Source organism: Daldinia childiae (genome assembly GCF_008694065.1).
Source record: "Daldinia childiae strain JS-1345 chromosome Unknown Scaffold10, whole genome shotgun sequence".
NCBI lineage: Eukaryota > Fungi > Ascomycota > Sordariomycetes > Xylariales > Hypoxylaceae > Daldinia > Daldinia childiae.
This window is the reverse complement of record NW_022984651.1, coordinates 313,389-332,640: the sequence shown is the minus strand read 5'-3', so window position 1 is coordinate 332,640 and position 19,252 is coordinate 313,389. Positions and strand designations below refer to the sequence as shown.

General features: G+C 46.2%; 6 protein-coding genes across 6 annotated transcripts; 1 reads left to right on the top strand and 5 right to left on the bottom strand.

Moving 5' to 3' along the window:
* Nucleotides 1–225: 225 nt before the first annotated feature.
* GL218_07829 (Vanillyl-alcohol oxidase) lies at nt 226–2,239 on the bottom strand (the record flags this gene model as incomplete). Its single annotated transcript, XM_033584603.1, has 6 exons — nt 226–327; nt 405–469; nt 530–1,514; nt 1,566–1,773; nt 1,830–1,922; nt 1,986–2,239. The coding sequence occupies 6 exons, from the start codon at nt 2,237–2,239 to the stop codon at nt 226–228; spliced, it is 1,707 nt and encodes a 568-aa protein (XP_033441350.1).
* Nucleotides 2,240–2,854: 615 nt separating this feature from the next.
* GL218_07828 (uncharacterized protein) lies at nt 2,855–4,881 on the bottom strand (the record flags this gene model as incomplete). Its single annotated transcript, XM_033584602.1, has 2 exons — nt 2,855–4,041; nt 4,122–4,881. 2 exons carry the CDS (start codon nt 4,879–4,881, stop codon nt 2,855–2,857), a joined length of 1,947 nt encoding a protein of 648 aa, XP_033441351.1.
* Nucleotides 4,882–5,533: 652 nt separating this feature from the next.
* Nucleotides 5,534–6,475, bottom strand: GL218_07827 (uncharacterized protein; the record flags this gene model as incomplete). The annotated part of the gene is made up of 3 exons (XM_033584601.1): nt 5,534–5,888; nt 5,945–6,225; nt 6,290–6,475. The coding sequence occupies 3 exons, from the start codon at nt 6,473–6,475 to the stop codon at nt 5,534–5,536; spliced, it is 822 nt and encodes a 273-aa protein (XP_033441342.1).
* Nucleotides 6,476–9,440: 2,965 nt separating this feature from the next.
* On the top strand, nt 9,441–10,169 carry GL218_07826 (uncharacterized protein; the record flags this gene model as incomplete). Its single annotated transcript, XM_033584600.1, has 1 exon — nt 9,441–10,169. One exon carries the CDS (start codon nt 9,441–9,443, stop codon nt 10,167–10,169), a length of 729 nt encoding a protein of 242 aa, XP_033441343.1.
* A 942-nt stretch (nt 10,170–11,111) lies between these two features.
* On the bottom strand, nt 11,112–13,909 carry GL218_07825 (Protein SPA2; the record flags this gene model as incomplete). Its single annotated transcript, XM_033584599.1, has 2 exons — nt 11,112–12,848; nt 12,899–13,909. The coding sequence occupies 2 exons, from the start codon at nt 13,907–13,909 to the stop codon at nt 11,112–11,114; spliced, it is 2,748 nt and encodes a 915-aa protein (XP_033441344.1).
* Nucleotides 13,910–17,744: 3,835 nt separating this feature from the next.
* On the bottom strand, nt 17,745–18,567 carry GL218_07824 (RNA polymerase II subunit A C-terminal domain phosphatase ssu-72; the record flags this gene model as incomplete). The annotated part of the gene is made up of 2 exons (XM_033584598.1): nt 17,745–18,402; nt 18,455–18,567. 2 exons carry the CDS (start codon nt 18,565–18,567, stop codon nt 17,745–17,747), a joined length of 771 nt encoding a protein of 256 aa, XP_033441345.1.
* Nucleotides 18,568–19,252: the final 685 nt, after the last annotated feature.

The window sequence follows — 19,252 nt, the reverse complement described above, 5'->3', positions numbered from 1 at the left end:
TCTAACTAACCGACATATATCAACACGATACAATACTTACAGGTAGGTATTACAGGTACGTAGTAATCTCTTACCATAGAGTGCCTCGGAGTCGGTTATGGCTATAACATACGTTTTTCTTTTTTTGACGATAGTTGGGAATGACCTATCATATTTATACTTGGCCAACCTTTATACTTAGGTACCTAACATATCTATTATAAGATACCCCTTATTTTCGATCCACTACATCTTAGCAACTTGACTATTTGTTCTTAACCATTTCAACCTTTCCGGCCATATTCCCATCTTCCCGGGCGAGAGAATACCGTTAGGATCCAGAGATTCCTATAGATAAATTGAATATTCAGTTCCAAATCCCAGCCAGCCAGTACGTACAGAGGAGAGGAGTAGAGTAGACTAACCTTCAACTTCTCGACGAAACGGCGGTAAGCATGATTGTTGAAATCAAAAAGGTCCGCATTCAAATCTATCAAGTATTAGTAGTATTACTTATAACAGTCCATCTATCTCCCGGGATAAAACTTACCCATATGGTTGATATGTGCCCGATACTTGGCGAAACCCCGCTTACTACCTTCTCTAAAGAGGTTACGAAACACTTTATCCACGCCCGTCCGTTGCTCTGGGCTGGTCTTATCGAAGCAGAGCATCGTGACAAAAATAGCATATCGATCGTGCATAAAGAAATCGCATAGGAAATCGAATCCTTGCTCCGCGCAGATGCCCTTGGCTGTCTTGGCCCATTCGAGTACCGTCTTCCCGTCCAGGGGTACGATGGGCGAGTACGCTCCGTGTGCTCCAACCGAATCATCCCGGCGGTTATAATAGTTCACCATCGGTATATTCCACATGCTTGGGACTCCGACCCTGACACCACCGTAGAGCGGAGAGACAGCAGTGGCTTCTAAAAGATTTCCGTCCTCTCCGGCGAAAAGAGTTTGGCGAAGGCGGCCATCGGGGGCTTTCTTTGCTACAACTCTTTCTACTTCGTTGAACTGGGCCTTGATGATCTCCGTCGGCCCGTAAAGTCCAAACTTGACAGTCCAGATGCCAGCGTCTAAATCTTTTTGCATTTCTTTCAGTCTCCAGTCAGGAATTGGTCCCTCACCTTTCCACCAATCTGAATGCTTGCCAAACATGGTAGCCCATTCTGCAATGTAGAAGACGTAGACCATGTATGGTAGAGTACCGTTGCGTCGTAGTTCGCCAAAGACATCAACTATGGTCTCGATATGTTCGAACTCGGGCACGTCGAACGAGCAGGCCATGTATGCTTGCGGCTGCGGTGTTAAGTTAATACCCATTTTAGTCACTATCCCGAGGTTGCTCTGTAGGAAGAGACCATCGATCGTAGGGCCGAATGTCAACTTTGTTGTATGCGAAGAGGGCGAGTTAGACATGGCGAACTGACCTGTTCTGACGACGTCGCCGTTCGCCAGAACAACCTCCATACCGGCTATGTTTTCATGGTGGACTCCCGTCGGGATAAATCCCAATCCTCTATCAAGAGCCTAGTAACGTTAAAATCAAGTTGTCTCTCACTATCGCGAGTAAGAACCCACATTGCCAATGACACTACCCCATCCCAGAGATGCCGTGCTCGGCCACACCTTGAGTTTATGTTTCGCGCAATATTCGTATAAGTCCCCGAAGGTAACTCCAGGCTCAACTACCGCGTAACTGAATTTTTCATTTACCTCTATGATCTTGTTTATCCGGTGCAGGTCTAGAGCGATACTTCCAGGAACACGCGGTGCGGGCCCTCCATACCTGAAAATCATGTTAGTCCTCGCCTATTCTCGAGCAACGATTCAGCTATATGATACCCTAGATTCTTTCCCCTTGAGAAAGTCCACACCGGGATTTTATACTCGTTTACGATCTTCAGAACGGCCTGGATATCTGACACTGAGGATGGACTGTTCGGTGGGTTAATAGCTCGAATGGTGAGATCGAATCTTTCTAAGGAGGTAGTTCCTTACCAAGCTGCAGCGCTTGGCACGCTCCTTTCATGCCCTGCCTCAGGGATCTCATAAGGGTCAACATAGTCTTTCAAGCCGTCTCCAGTAAAAACAGCGTCATTTCCTAAAGCTGCCACTATTTTCTCTAAAGCTGAGGCGAAATCCTCTTGAGATACGTCTGGTGGCAAAACCGTCTTGATCTTTGCAACGAGTGGCTTTGAAAAAGCTTCCTCGTGGGCTTCCTGATATAGGGGATCTGAGTATTTAGGCGCCATATCGGTTGTTATCCCGTCTCAATTTTACCTGGAGATACAGTCGAGGAGACGATAGAATCAAGAGCTAAGTAGGTAAACATGCAATGGACAGAACTGGCCCTCTTTTATCTTCGATCTCTACCGTACGATGTTTGAAGATCACCATGGTAAATGTGCGGAGATAGCAGCAATGGCCCACTTACTTGGACAAGGGGTAAGGGATACTCTATATATGAACATATCTAACTTCCCCAACTTCTTCTCGGCAGTTGTACGGTATGTCCACGATATTCCCCAGACACTGCCAAGTACCTAATGTAAGTGGTATCGGATCCCTGATGTAATCTAGAACATTGGCATTCATTTATTCATTTTCTTCCCGGCCGAGGACTTAATCTACTTAGTTAAATGATCTCCTGATTGCGGAATACAATATTAATACAGAAAAAAGGCAAAGCAAAAATACCATTAAGAACTAAAACAATAAATAACATTACCAAACCGGACACCAAACCGTGTGCACCACCACTGCCACCACTGTAATAACCATCGTCATCACTCTATCGCCGTTCTATAACCACCGCCAATCACCGAGACCCACGTCTCCCCGTCCCATCTACTAGCTCACGCGTTCTTCTATAGCACTTCCTCGACTTCCTTTTGCTTCAATAAATCTCTAAGCCTGTCGCCAATGGTTTCGTTGATTTGACCTCCAAAGAAGTCCCAGCCTACTCTCGAGTCACGCGGCGGGGGTTCCACACCCGTAAGAGTATAATAAGCGCCGATGAGGTATAAGAACGATACCCAAGCGCCAATGATAAGTCCACCCTTCCTCCAGTTTCCTTGCTCTATGTGAGGCTTGGCGAGGAAATATATGCAGCAAGAAACCCAGAGGAGAGGGATGAGCCAGAAGTTGACGAGATATGTAATGTAGTCGAATCCCTTATAGACCGAGAATAAGCCCCAAAGAAACCCGCCGGCCACCAAAACATGCCAGAATGCCCTTCTGGACGCGCCGAACAGAGTCACGAAGCCTGCCTCAAGCAATCCGTATAGACCGTTCGGCTGCCAGAGAAGCGTATGCAAATGCTCATCTAGGGTTATGGCCTCGACGTAGTCTTCCTCGGGGTAAATCAAGCCCTGGTAATAAACAACCATGCAGTTTGAGATATCGCTAATGGTCTGGCCTTCGATTTCATTGCGCTCATCCGTCCAGGCCTCATCTTTAGGATCATAATTGAAAGTGGCTTCAGCAGTGCCTTTGCCCTTGTTATAAGGCCGGTAGCGCGTGACCTTGGGGAACACTGCGAACTTGACCTTGGCGCCGCGGATCCTGTGGTACTCCATGACGCGGCGTTCTTTATCGTTCTGGGGTATCTGGATCGGCTGCTGAACGCGCCTGTTGACACGGGAGCCCTGCACGGCGGCATTGACGTAGTCATTCCAGACTTTATCCTCTCCCTCGTACAGCTCCTTGGATTCGCGGTACAGCTGCATATCAGCCTGCTCCTCCTGCCCGTAATCCATACGGGCGCCGGGCGTGGCGGAGAGGAAATGGAAAATAGAAGGCGAGATGGCCATGCAGACTTGAATCATACCCGCGTACGAAATTATCGTGTGCAATTCTTGCAAGAATACCGTTTTCGAGTACCATGCGTTTGCCTGTCCCGGGAGGACTTCCTTGAAAACGTTTAGAAACGGTAGGAAAATATTCATAGTCTTGGCCGCCAGCTCGTCGACCGCGGGCCAAAAATCTGCTGGGAGTAGTCCTCCTTCTACACCATACCTCGCAGTAATAGCACGAGCGGTCTTACGGTCGTAACCTTTATAAAAATGTGTCAGTAAATCATAATTTATCTTGTTTTGAGTAAAGGAGAAAATCCCTTGGGCTTCAATAACCTACCTTCTTTTTCCATCCACTTAAAGTCAAGTCTCTCTAATTCCTCTTCGGTATCTTCGTCTGCTCCGAACAGCAGCTCACTAAAAATCTTCTTCTCCATAACCTGGCCGAGGATGCCAACAACAAGCCATTTTCGTTGCGTCGCATCATTTAATACGATGGGCCATCCACCGTTTCCTCGATCTTCATGGGCAACCAGGCGGGTGTATTCAGCAAATTGCTCCGTCATATTAGAAGTCCAGATCTGGGCCGGGTGACTGAAGTTTTCCAAGTTCACGTTGCCATCGAACCACTTAGTTGCAAAGTCTACCGTTTTAGCGTATAGGTTGGCGTAGTGCGTCTTATAAAAGTTATCATCGTAATCTCCAGGATGGGCTATGCGACCAAGAAGCTGTTCGAAGTCGATATGCGCAGGGCGACTGTCGAGTCTTAGCTCTTCGGTTATTTTATATCTTTGCGAGGCTTTTCGTGAAACTTTGCTTCGTCTCCTATGGTGGTCATCTGATTCGTCCCCCGAATCATCAGGTTCCTCATTCACGATATCACGAAGCCTCCACTCATTCCAACGTCCTTCTTTCTTAGCCGCCCGGACATGTCTGGCAAACGGACCCCATTTGTGATCAGGATCCCCAAATATTCCGTGGGCTACGTATTCAAAGACATTTTTAGGGTACTCTCTGACATCTGTGTCTCGTGGAGTATAGAGCGCTCTGCGCCTCCCTGACCCCTTCTTGTTCTTATCTCCGTCTTGTATTCCCGACATGTTAAGTCCGTACGCAGAACAGTCTTCAATTCTTATGCTATTGTTGATTCCTTCAATATGTAATAATGTAATAATGTATAGTGTATAATAGTATGGAGTAAAACCCCTGAGAAGTTAAACGATGACTCAAGCAAGATTTGACTAGAGAGGGCTAGAGGTTTATGAGAGATGGTGATTAAAAAGACGGCCAAAATCAAGGGCTCGCAGAAAAGTTATCAAACAGACAAAGACGGACTCGGTATAATGGTTTTAGACAACAATTGGAATCCTTGGGACATGATTGGATGCTTCCGTATAGCTATTCCCGGTTTCGGTAATACAGGTGAAAGAATACATTCCAGAGGTCGCAAGCAGCACTCCCGAAACCACGTTCCTTTTAACAACACAAAGTATGGGAAATTTACGAAGTTGAAGTCAAAAGTCACTTTTCCGTTTCGGCGTACAGTTTATAGATGCGCCTTGAGAATTCCCAAGGCCTAGCCGATTCTAAATATAGAAGATTTTATTTTGTTTTTTTCCGAGTTTTCGCTCTACTAAATCAGCCTACTTAGCATTGCATGGAATGAGATATATGTATGACCTGCTAGCTACCGTACAAACTCATTCGAAAACAATTCATTCATGCTCCATCAACCAGGGTATCCTTCCTAGATTACTGAGCAGCGTGATACTGTTGGGCTTGACCAGGAGCCTCGTAGATAGGCTGACCGGGGTTTCCCATCTGCTGGGGCTGAACATAAGTACTGCCTGTGGGCTGAGAAGAGAGCGGGGACGGCGACTGCGGCGGATAGTATCCCTGGGGAGGCGGAGGATGCCCAGCCATAGGGTTGGGTTCTTGATAGACTTGCGCAGGTTGAGGCTGCATCTGAAATTTCTCTCCGCCGGCCAGTTCAACGCCAGCACCTGTACCACTGGGAGCCCCGTGAATGGGCATGGCCTTGAGACCGGCCTTTCGGTGCCGGTGTAGCATGACGCCGTGGATCGAAAGTGAGATGACATAGAGAAGACTAAATGACATTAGAGTTGCGTAAATATAGCGAGAAGCCTACATCCAATGACTTACAATTCTACACCACCTAAACCTGCAGCAGCAGCTAAGCTACCGCCATACGTATTAACTATAGCATCGTACTCGCTAAAATCATAGTAGCCGTCATAGTAGTCGCTGTATGCGTTATATTCAGCGAACGCGGATGCGATTTGAGCAGCAAGGATGGCAAATGAAATTAGCCAGAAGATAACAAGGAATATATCCAAGCCAAGTATTGCCCAGTAGTTATAAGCCTTCGCGGGACCGAAATGGGCGACGAGACAATATATACTAGTGATGATAGTCGCAATAGACTGGTTATCTTGTCAGTTTCTTCTTAATATTGGTCCGAATTGTTGGCTGTTGAGGTTCACATACGGTAAAAAGCGTCAGGGCATCTCCTGCAAAAACAAGATAGACGATACCGAAAGCGCTTAATCCCAAACATATAATGCCGAAAATTAACTGAATAATGCGGATGGCAACGAATCCTTTAGGGTAAAGGGGAATATGTTCCTTTCCAGGAACTCGCTGGTTCGAGTACTTCGACTGTGGTTGCTCCATCGTGGCACACAAAGGGGTAATGATTAAAAGAGAATCACGTCGCAGAGACCTGTGAATAGCAAAACGGTCACTACGAAAAGAAAACTAGGTAGAAATATCAAGCGACTCAGGAAAGGGACTGTCTACCCCATATGTACCCGTCAGACCCTGTATGGTTTTTACGAACGAAGAGCGCCTCGTGTGGACTATGACTCGCCCGCCTACCAATAAGCCATAAGCGAAACAAATACTTCACCAACTGACAGGCGCAAGGGTAGTAGGGTACCAGCAGCTAAAGGTGCCCACGACAAGTCATCTATGCAGTAAAACGCCAAAACTACCTAACCTTGGTAAGCTTCTAAGCCAGGGAAATCCCAAGTCCATTGATCTACGCCAAGAGAAGGACAACTGCAAATAGCGATATCTGCGGGAAGAAGAGGATCCACCCGAAACGCTTTGGTCCTCTCGAGACTACACCAAACGAGATGAAGTGCCACCGCGAGACTTCGTAGTTGCGGCATATCACTTCAAAATGCGATAGCGGACTGTTTTGCGGCTGAAACTAGGGTCATGGATTGGAAGACGATATGCAGACCCCCTGTCAGCTGAAGGTAGAGATTCAAGATAGCTTTCCAATTTTTCCTCCCCGCAGCAACACGATGTTACAATGTTAGATAACATGATCCTCTACCCCCTGTGCCTCAGAAACGAGTGAAAATAGTTTACTAAGATGGCACTCAAAGATGAAGCGTCTAACCTAGCATGTACGTACGAGTGTTAACGAAATTTTGTTCTTTTTATTTATTTCTAGTCTAGGTGCCTATTTTAGATGTACGTATTTCCCCCAAAGTGCCAAAGGAGTGAAATGGCTTGCGGCTAGAGTAGTAAGTAATTTCACGAGCTTTTTATAAGTGGTGTAGTTGACGCCCAAGCTACATGTAGCTAATAGAAACTTGATTATATCATGTATTAATCTAAAGTTGTTTTCGGACACAAATACAAACCTTTAATTCGAATTAATCTCACATAGGAGCAGCAGACATATAAAAGAAGATGTCCCCGGAAGCGGTAACAATCTAGATTCTAAGGTGACACTACCGTATTCACACGATGTATTATACTGTATTACTAGCCTACGACTAGTCAACCCAAGCGAGATAACTCTTCATTGGTCTATCAAAACGCCATAATTCTTGATTGAGATTAGCACTAGCATATACAATTCCACCGTTGGGGCTTAGGGGTTGAGATAGCTTTACACTAGAGTGGCCAGCGAATCATAACACAGTTTATAATGCGTCTCCACGGAGAACAACAAGAGCCGTGGTTAGTATAGTTTCAGATATATACCATTGAGATGTGGCATATGTACTTGCTTGCCAAGCACAGCCACCAGCATTGCAACGGGCATCTTGGCTTATTGGTATTCGCCAGAGAAACTAAAGGATATATGACATGCTGGGAGATAGCTATGGGTGTGTAGACTGTTCTGCTGTTATGATATTAAACCTTGAAAGATGTTAAGACTTTATATTAGCTACCTAATTACAACCTCATAAGATACTCAAATGTGAATCTCTTTATACCACTTTAATATTCCTACTCACTCCCTACTTAGTAAGCTGAAATAACCATTAACTTATTAAATACTAGAGGAACAATTTATACACTGAAAACTTCCATCACAATTAGTTGAGTTCTTCCTAGATGAGCTTTTTGCTGTCGCTTAAATGATACATACTCATACATCCAAATAAACTCAAGTTTTATTGCCTCGCGTCACACCTAAACAAGGTAGGTGAAGTGATAATATAATGAACTTTATGGAAAGCAAAAACGGAATATAAAAAGGTACCTAGCAAGCGAGGCGGCTCGTAAACCAGGCGTCTCAACCAACATCTTACCAAAAGTATTACATAACAGATATGTAGCTGGTAGCTACGATTCGAGAGTACATTTCATATAGATTCTTTGTCCGCCACTTCACGTGTATCTCTGCTTACCTACCCCGGGGGGAGTCCTGAAAATAATGACTGGACTTGAGCCACCCAGTTATGAAAAGGAGTTCTACCATCGTTGAGAAGTCGGGATATAGCTATGCCTATGTTTACTACCATTTACTAACACTTTACAGTTATTCTAACATAATTTAGTAATTCAAAAGCTTTCACGCCGTGACCATCATACCATATATGGCAGAAAATACTACCACCATCATCACTTTAAGACAAGAGCAGGATTATTCAGAAAGATTCTAAGCTACACCCGGCACTATGAAGCTAACAAAGCACCGCGCGTCGCCCTTATAGGAACACATACAAAGCAGCCGAGAAAGGGGCAACCAGTTGTGTACAATGGCCCTATGACTATTGTGCGTAAAACTTATATACACACATAGACTCCTCACGCGAAAAATTGTTTCAAGTTTCACGATCGGTCCAACTACATATATGAAAACTAGCACTCGGTACTACTACTACTACTACTCTAAATCACATCAAACGCACCCGCCAATAAACGGCACACCCGCACATCGGATGTGTTCTACTACTCAGCACCGCGCCAAGATTATGTCCGGCACAAAGGTAAACCTTAAGAGCGAGGACCACCAACTTCTCTAACGCATCTACTGCGGCAGATATGCGTGTAGGGACCAAACATTTAGAGCTTTAAGCTTTGGCAAAGGTCAGATCTCGGGTCATATCCCGATCTATTCGTTTGAAGAAGAAGAAGAAAAAAAGGTTTTGCTCTTTTACCCCTTGACATCGTCACGTTTACGTCCCTCGTCTGCCTACGCATGGTGAAACGGCGGGAGGCTTTGACGACAACCGTTGAGTGTTGAGAGAGTAAAAAAAAAGAGCGCCTCTGGAAGAAACGACTCGGCCAACTATCTACCTATCTACCTATCTTTCCATCGAGAATTTTCCCCATCAGTTTACTTACCTTACCTACCTAAAGTGCGTAAACCCATCCAAACGAAGGAGAAATGTCTGCAAAGCCACCCAAAGAAGCATCGCCAGGACCAAACCACAGCCCACAGCAGCCATCCGCTCGCTGGTCCGAGATCGAAGATAGGATCTTGAAGCAAGCGGTAGCACGACATGGCGTGAGCCACTGGGACGACGTCGCCAAGATGGTATGGACGCGGAAGAGCGCTGAGTGCCGCGCACGCTGGGCGGAGCTCGTCCCGATACTATACCAAGGCCTAGCCCGGCGGGAATCCGCGCTGGAGCAGCGCCGTACGAGAAGCATCACCGTATCAGCAGTTGCGTCGAGCGCGACGATGCCACAGCCACAGCAAGGGGATGATGATGATGATGATGATGATGAAACCCCTCAGACTCAGACTCCGCCTCTCCCCATCCAAGGACAGCTACGACCAAAAGGAGAGCTACCGCCAACCCGAGTAGAGGGTACCGCTAAATTCAACACCGAACCCTCTTCGCCCTCCTCACCCACCCCTTTAACCCCCACGACGGAATCCCCATTGCCGCCGCCCCTATCATCAACGTCGGCGCGAAACCGACGTAACACCGAACCAGGAGAACGACCTTTCCGGGCAGAGTCGACGTCTCGTGGAAGAAGGGAAGAACGACGGCAGTGGCTTGCACCACATCCGCTTATGCCGGGACGCCCCCGCAGAACGCCGACGTCCTCGAGGGATACTTCGACATTTAAGAATAAGGATGATACGACTAGTAAACCCAAAGAGTAGAAGGTGGTGGCTGGTATTAGGTTGTGGCCGAAAACGACAATGTTTTAACCTTGATACGGAAAATAACTAAATATTAGGTATGGAAGAGGATATGGTTGTTTTAATGTCTAAATGACAAAGTCTGGTCTTCTAAGAATATGAGATGAAGCCTTAGGTACCTAAACCTAGGTACATTTGAAATAGACCTTTTTTCATCAATACCTCAGAGCCATTTTAGACTATACAATATAATCATCCTACCCTTTATTCACGCAAATTCGTATTCTTATCAAAAGCGAAATAAAAATTCCGTAGTCAATTGACTCGGTATCCCATCGAGTCCATCTAATACTGCTCGATATCTATGCTACAATATGCCAGCTTTGTTCTCGTCCGTAATCGTCATCTTTTCGCATGACTACCACCCACCACCCCCATGATGGCCCAGCCCCGCGCGAGAGAAGCCACTTCAGACTCATCAGTAAAAAAGACTCGTCAAGTCATCTTGTACGCGGGGATCGCCCACTACATCTTGCCTCCCCCCGCCAGTACACTGTTCCCCGTCCATTTGCCACATAAACGAGAACGACAACATAGTTGTAAAGTGAAAAATGAAAAGAGGACACAATTTCCATCCATTTCTAGCTTACTTACTCCACGTTGTCGATGAAGAGCGAGGCCTTAATGGGAATCGATTAAAGTTACGTGTGTTTAGGGGAAATGCGCCGTCGTATCGACTAAAACCACCCGTTTCCAAGGTTCCATAAGTATAAATAAAAGATTGAGCTGAACCCAGACAGCTCTATACGATCCGTCAAAGCAAGAACAGCTCATGGGGTATCTCATCGAGGTCTGGTGAGAACAAAAAAAAAGAATAGAAAAAAGCTCGAATAATCAATGAAGACTCCAAAGTCAACGAAATAGACGTAATGATGATGGCGCTAACTTTTGTTTTGGGCGCTCCTAAGAGAAATCATCCGCCGTCGGGGACATGACTAGACGGTCAATTCGCTGGACTAACTCCTTCGTTTCGCGTACAATCTCAAAAGCGATAGGCGGTAACGTCTGAGTCCACATGCGCCAATCCCGATCATTTTCTCCAAGGCCACGAGCTGCGAGATCCTTGCCTCGATCTCCGGCTTCGATCAGCCGTTGGCGACAAGCGGCCAAGCGGTCCGTCATATCGCCACCGTTGCCGCTTGCTTCGGTCTCGGCAACTACCTTGCCAACGACATCGGTAATCGACGTAATCTCCTCGGATATCTGCTGGATAGGCGCGTCGCCACGGATGGAACCGACTAGACCTTGAATTGTCTGGACCATAATCTCCCTCTGGTCTTCGAGATATATCTTCAACTCTTCATTTGTATTGTCTCGTTGGCCGTTGGGAGGTGAAGGTAGCTTGTTTAGTCCCATGTACGCCATACCGTTGACACCGCCGTTCCTAGAGCCGTATTGATCGCCGGATTCTCGCGGCGAACTGATAGGGCTGTAGGCCGAAGAGTTGGCGCTATCACGCATTCCGGCGCGGAGACCTTGAAACGGCGGGGGCGGCACGAGAGGAGATTCTTGCGATTTCAAGAACGCATCTTGCTGTGTTGTGGTGGTGCGGTTCGAGAAGAACCCGGTCGACTCTACTGGCGTAACTGTGCCGTCATCGTCATCTTCTAACTCGCCGGTGGGCGTAGCACGTATCTTGGCGGTTCGCAGCAGTTCGACGAGAGCAGCAACAAGATGGGAGGCGGCCGCATCTAGCAGAGAAACAGGCGAAATTCCTGCTCCGGATGCAAAGTTCTTGGAAGCGGTAATCAAGTTATTGGCCGTGGCGGAGACTCGGCTCTTGAGCTTCTGTTGCTGCTGGGCAACTTCTCCATCGGTCGGCCGTGACTCGTCGATGTCTTTCGTGATACGTCGGACGCCGACAATAACCGCCTTCATAGAATCGATTACCTTGTCCGGGGTATCCGTTCTCGCCCTTTGCAATAATTCATCAATAGCGATTTGGAATTTAGTGACGTGCACATCCTTGACGAGGCCATTCTCTTCCGTGAAGCCCTTTTCTCGGACGTACTTGGCGGCATCCTGCTCAATTGTCAGTCCCATCGACGAGGCACGCATGCTCCTGAGCTGCGTCTTTGTGCGCGCGTAGCGGTTTCGCCACTCTCTGACTTCTTGTTCTAGTTGCTCAACAATCTTCTCCAGCTCGGCCTGCCTCTCCCAGGAGGGGCTGTGCTGCTGCGAGAGAACCTTCATTTCGTCGAGGAACTGCCGGGCCTCACGTCGGACATTCTCTGTTACTTGCTGTTGCTCTTCGAGAGCCATACGCAACTCTTCGTTTTCTCTCGTGACATCAGAATCTCCTCCGGTACTCCTGTTGTTGCTATTGTTGTTCTTCTGAGCGTCTTCAATCTCTTCCCTTAGCTTCCGCGTCTCCATGACGTGGTCATCCCTCATCCTCTCAAGTTCGTCCCGTAACGAGTCGTTGAGTGTTTGTGCTTCGGAGAGCTTGCTCTCGAGGTCTGTCCGCATGTCTTCCCATTCCTTTTTTTCCAAGTTTGAAGCCGATGTACGGGATCGTTCACCATCCATGAATTGAGTCAGGTCATCGTCTTTCTTCTTGAGTTGATCTTCCATGCTATCTATCTTGTCCCGAAGCTCTCGTACTTGGTTTTGATAGTCGTCTATTAACCTTTTGTCGACCTATAGAACACGAGTTAGCAGCCGTGGTACTCTGAGCCAGAACTTTCAACACTTGCCTCGGATGCGCCACCATTTGTGCCGATGCTCCTTTTACTATCTCGATTTTGCGACCTGAAAGCATCAATATCTTCGTCGTTCGACCCGGCCATATCATCGTCCTCCTCAACCATCGTACTCTTGTTGGGTACAATTGTATTGCTTTGAAATTGCTTTGGGAGAGGTCGATCAAAGTTACCGTTCGATAGACCAGGAGACGGCGGTACAGGGTATTCACCATTGATCCTAGGAGCGGCGGAACGAATGGAACTCGCGTCTGACGGTCTCCGCATACCGTTTGGTCCCCTAGGGACCATGCCGCTTATGGGAGTGCCAGCTCGACTTGACGGTAATCCAGGATTGCTCATCCGGGGGACATCGCCTGCGATAAATCGGGGAATTCGCCTTTCCAATTCGCAGAAGACATCTGTCGCAAGATCCCTAAATCTCGGCGGACCTAAGGTCGATAACTTCTGACGTGCTTGATTGCGCTTGGGATGGAACATATTTTCGGGCAATAAGTAAGATGGAGGACCAACATTAGGAGGCGCATTGGGGGGTCTTCGACTATAGGCTTGCCGTCGCATTAACTCGTCGAAGACATCGGTAGATAGCTCGAGAAACTGAACAGACGATAGGCGTAATAGCTTGTCGCGTGCCTTGTTAGGGGGTGGACCTGCTCGGCCATCCTTAGAGGTCGAGGACAGGTACCTCTTGAGGGCGATGTAGTGTTCTCCTAAGACTGCCTCAGTATTTTCTTCGCGGATACTCCTCCCACTCTCGCTCCTAGCATAAGTACTGGAGCGTCCGACCGAAGGCGGCGGCGAGGGACCGCCAATGCTCCTAGGGCCGGGAGGGAAGCCATTCATATTCCCGTTGGAGCTATTGGAATCCGGGGGAGAAACAGGACCTCGATTGTCAGGATAAGGACCGTCGCCGTCGTTATTCGGGTACTTGGAAATACCGGACCATTCGCTTCCAGCGCCTACAGAGACAGGTGAAAGCGGCGCATTTCGGGTATTCATGGCGAGTGTAATTTTGGTATGCGGAATTGGCGGCCGCTGTTACAACGATCAAGGGCGGAAGGAAGAGAATGCGCGCGCCACGCGAAAAAGGAGGAATTGAGGCGGCGAAAGATGTCTCAAGTCCAGCCCAGTCTAGTCAGATCCGATCCAATCTAGCTAGCTTCCCCCTTGATTCCTTGATTTCTTGATTCTCAGCTTTCGGCTTTCGACCCAATCGAATACCAGTCTCGAATTTGGGGATTTGCTGTACTACGACAATTCAACTTTTCAACAATTCTCTATCCCTTTCCCGTTCCGAGATCAAGGACGGGATCTTGGAAATTCAGGGAAATAATTGAGAAAAGTATAAAAAGAAAAAAGAAAAAAAAAAGAGGGACGGCGTTGTAATGAATATGACAAAGACCGACACCCCGACAATTTCTTGTCTCACGGTGGGGATGAGACGTAACCCAGGCTTAGTTTAACTGAGCAGTTGGTCTAAAGCGGAAGGCAATCTTAGGTGCGACAAGCAACGAGGCGCAATTAGACTGGGAGTCTGTTGCGGTAGACTAGCTATAGCTTCATTCCACGTGCCAATAGAGCCTATGAGAATGGAAAAGAAATTGATTGAAAGCAAGGGAGAAGAGCCTCTCAATAACGAACGAGTTTGCAAAAAAGCACAATGAAAAGTAAAAAGGTAAACCCCGTCTATCAACCAGGACAAAGAGAACGTATGTTAATAGTGGCTCAAGGCGTCTCAAATTCTCTACGCGGAGAAAAAGATTATGTTCCAAGGAGAACTCCTGCAGGTACAGCGAATACGACTCATGCACAAAAGAGTACCTGGGATATTTGCGTGAAGGAGGGAAGTGAATGGTGAATGGTGAATGGTAAATGGCAATACACTTCTAAAAAATTGGTGGTAGCAATTGAGTAAAACCTCGAAAAGTGTCCAGGTGGTTGAAGGCAGATGGGGAAGGACAAGGGGTAACACAGGGGGGCCTGACCAATGGAGAAAGGGGGTGGGGACGTGTTTAGGACGTTTAAGGTATTTGGCCGGGGCGGTGCCTGACTAGACGGTGGCTAGATGGTAACTTAAGCCGTGGCTAGGCCATCTGCAACGCATGCAGAACAGGGTCTTGCAGTTGCTTTAAGTGGCTGTTTTATGGAAAGTTTACAAAGTACCTAGATACATTCATGGATCTACGTACGCGCGGTGCTTGTACACTAATATATACCTAGGTACAGACTAAAAACAGGTTGTATAACTCGTTTCATTCACCATACCTTAGGTCTATAGGTGAACTAATTTCATATATACATAATAAAATCAGGAATAATCTATATTAAATACCTAAGGTAGGTATGTAAGAGGTAGATATATGTAAATGCATCGTATATTATCTTTTTATGTTGTACAATGTATGCTGAAATAAGCTTTTCTTTGATCTTAAGACCATGTACATTACATTGATATTCCCGTTAATAATGCAATATTATATGTATATATCCTTACATAACCCATACATAAATGTATTCTCCTGCATCTTTTCAGGGGTCGTGTACTCAAGGATACACATAGAACAGATAGGGATACATCGTCTACATGTACACATTCTTAAGATGAGAATAATGCTGCGCCATCCACTTTAAATTCTTCAATCCAGCCTCTTTTGCTAAGGATTGTAATTGGAATTCTAAAAGTCCATCCGCTTTCCCCTTTCGTCTTACGAGAAAAAATGAAAAGAGATCGTTGGGCACGGCCTCATGAGTCTCGACTGCCGCCAGTGAGATGGGAAGATCGAGACCAAGAAGATCGACGGTTCGCCTTCCCCAATGACGATACACCTCTTCGTGGGGTTGGTTCTTGACGATTTTAGATTTCCCCATCGGCCGGGAAGAAAAAGACGGGATTCACAAAATTTATGGGTTTCTATTTATTCTATTAGTATAACTAACTAGCCCAGATATACGGAATATTATGTATACCTATACACATGTGATTAATTAGTTTATCATTCACCGGCGGTTGGCTATGTTAGGTTTGAATGGCTCTGGTCATCTCCCGTCGCGCGCGCTTCGTTGGCAGCCGTACTAAAGCTCTTTTACAGCGAATAAAAGCGACCATTAGAAAATTCGATTGGTTTAATTACCGAAGTAAGGTATACGGCTCGACAACTCAAGGACGTGATATTTCATATGGTTAGGTATGTATCGGACTACGGATCCGTACATAAAGGCCTCTTACTCATCTCATATACAATGTTCTCCATGTATATAGACTCTTCTTAGCTTACATTGCTTTTCTATTATATACTCTCTTCGTCTATTACAGCTTTAAATCATGATGAGGCCTAAATTGATTTATCAGTTCCAGTGCACATAGTATGCATAGATCCTTGTGGGGAGGCGCTTGGTGTTTGTTAGCTGGCTATTGGCCGCATCGACGCGTTCGTCACAACAAAAAATTGTGCAGAGTAATGTAGCGGTCTGTTGCCTGGTCTTAGATAATGCGAACCGGAAAAAAAACACATACATAATAATATATTTTGGAAAAAGGAAATTATATTTACTTTCTACATCTGAGATTAGATGCTATCACGACAAGAAATACAATGTCGTTCCTTAATGTTTTAGTTCCGGTGGGAACTTTAACAAGCCTCGTAGAGGACATTTGTAAACAAATCGATGTTGGTCGTCTTGAAATCACAGATGTCCCATCTAAAAGGAGACCAACGTCCGAGTTAAATCAGCTCGTTACTCTTCTCGGGCAGAAGTTAAACGTATGCACGCCATCCCTCAACATAACTTATACCCGTGACTTAACTAATAAGGTTGCATCAAGAGGAGCTTCAAATCTCACACATTAATCAAGATGGACTCTCTTGAAGACTTCTACTTAGACGACGTAGAGGGCGAAAAGTGTATATTCTGCATAAGAAGAAATCAATCTGGACCGGCAATTTGGACAGATATGATTAGGGAATGTCGCATCGAAGAAAACAACGTCTCTCTCATCGAGGAGGGTCATCTTCATGCCGACGGTGATGATGGTGGCATTTATCTTATATTATGGCCTCTGAAAGCGCCAGAGGAAAGCCTCACGGCGCAGGGGCCTCCAGAACGACGAGATAATAGACAATTAGTAGCTCCGCCAGCACAGAATAATGTCGCGGAAAAAGCTATAGAGATGGATAGGGCGCAAGAAACAATCACGTTAGAGGATTGCAGGAAACAATTAGCTTTGTGGGAGAAGCTGGATAAGGAGATTAGGAGCCAACGGAAAAGAGGTAGGGATTTAATGGCAGACTCGGCTCTTGACAGTGTTATTAGGGTTTACCGCGAAGAAGAAAACCAGGAAGATATGACACGAGAGGGGATAGCAGATCTTGAAAGACGAGTGAGATTCCTAGTTCAAGGAACGTCGAAGAAGACTGGGCTGGCAGCACGAAATTCTGTTAGCGGGGCTCCTGGTGTATATGGGAATCGGGAAAAGGGCATACGGCCAGACGGCATCACCGAGATGATACCTATAGAGCACCAGACCAACAAGAGACGGAAGATAAGAAATACCATGTAAAGAGCAAAATATATCAACGAGAAATTTCGCTTTACAAGAACGAGGTCGGATTGTTACCGGTGGCATAGTCACGCATAATTAGAAGGGATGATAGCCTCTGGTCATAACTGAGATATTATTATTTATTCATTAGTCCTTAGAATATGCCATTTCCATATCCCTCCGTAGACGTCTAAAAACAACCAGATACTTATCTGTATGGTTACGGCTGTTCGTCCAAAATGAAATCATCCGATTTCGGGGTATCACTGCAAAAAACAAATCAAGTCTCGCATCCTAAAACCAAGCCAACGTCCACGTCGCAGGCAGATTTGGCCACCTCTCCTGCCATTCCCCGATGATCTCCGGTACTCGTTCATCAAAAGAGGCTCTGCTAGCTGCACTCGCCATATCGAACGCGGCAGGTCCAATAGACTCGCGTTCCTCCTTCGCAGCATTGTTTAACGAGTCGGCAAGGTCGAGAATGCCTCGCCCACCGATAGAAGCTTCCTCATGATTATCCTTGATATCGACGTTGATAACATGAACGGGTCTGTTTAGAGGGGACCCTCTATTCAGAAGGTCGTCAATGACGGCATCCCAGCATCTCTCCTCGCAGGTGATTACTACGTCTACCACGCCGCCTTCTGTCCCTTCGCTTCCTCGGTCCGAGGTGTGCTCAGTTCTAGGAATACCTACTTGCCAATCTTGCCATCGTTCCGGACCCCACTTCACTTGTCTATTTCTACCGAGCATGTTGAGTAGGCCGTTGGCGGTATATAACCGGGGATCTTTCTCGTGGAGTTCCTTATACATGGCGTCGTATGACACCTTGTTGAATTGGTAGACATTGGGCTGTGTTATTGAAGGTCCGGGTAGTCGAACTAGAGATCCTGTACCAAAGGAGATGACTGGGTAGTGAGCCTGTGACAACCGAAGATGCGCTTCCATGGATCTTTATCGTGTTAGCATTTTTGACATGACTGTGATCGAGAGGAGCCTCATACCTGTTCTGGTTGCTGGCACAGACTGTGCAGAACTTCAGCTTGAATCCCCCCGGGTCCTCCCGCTCACCATTAGCCGGGGCAGCGGGTGCGGATGTTCCATTTGTTGCCTCCATCTTGTTTCGTCCAATGTCGCGTTCAGCTCAATTCTACGAGCTAAGCCGATAACAATGGTATTCGCATGCTCGTCGAGAATCGGAGATCAAGCCGCACCAAGTCTATGACTGTGTCAATTTCAATATCATTCCCATAATTATAAAATAATTTTGAGGGAATATTTCTCAATGAGATCAGAAAATGTTGCGTAAGGTAATAATTGAGTGTCACCATAGAAAAATCAGACAGCTCCAATATTAATTTTCATCATAACAAGAGATGTACTACATGTATAACAAAGAAATGATCCAGATGATTTACTTACCGTTGATGTGGAGGGTTGTGCGTCTTGCTAAAGAATACAACTCTCTTGTTAAGTTGGCCGTGCCAAAAAGCTGGTGATCAAAAGTAGTTATTGGTTTGATGTTTAATTTTGATGTTCAATTAAGAAAATGTTGGTGACATCAAATAGTACATTGTGAAAACAAATTGGCCCGGATGCGCTTGCCCGGTGCATAAGTCATTCGGTATAATTATTAATCCGAGCCGGATAATATAGCTGGCCCGAGCAGTCCAGGTGCCGATCTGATGGCTGATCACCTATGGAACTGCTTATGTAACCATGTACCTATACTTAGCTGTATAAGTACCTAGGTACCTACTTTTATACACGTACTTAAAAGTAATCCTTTATTTTACTATTGA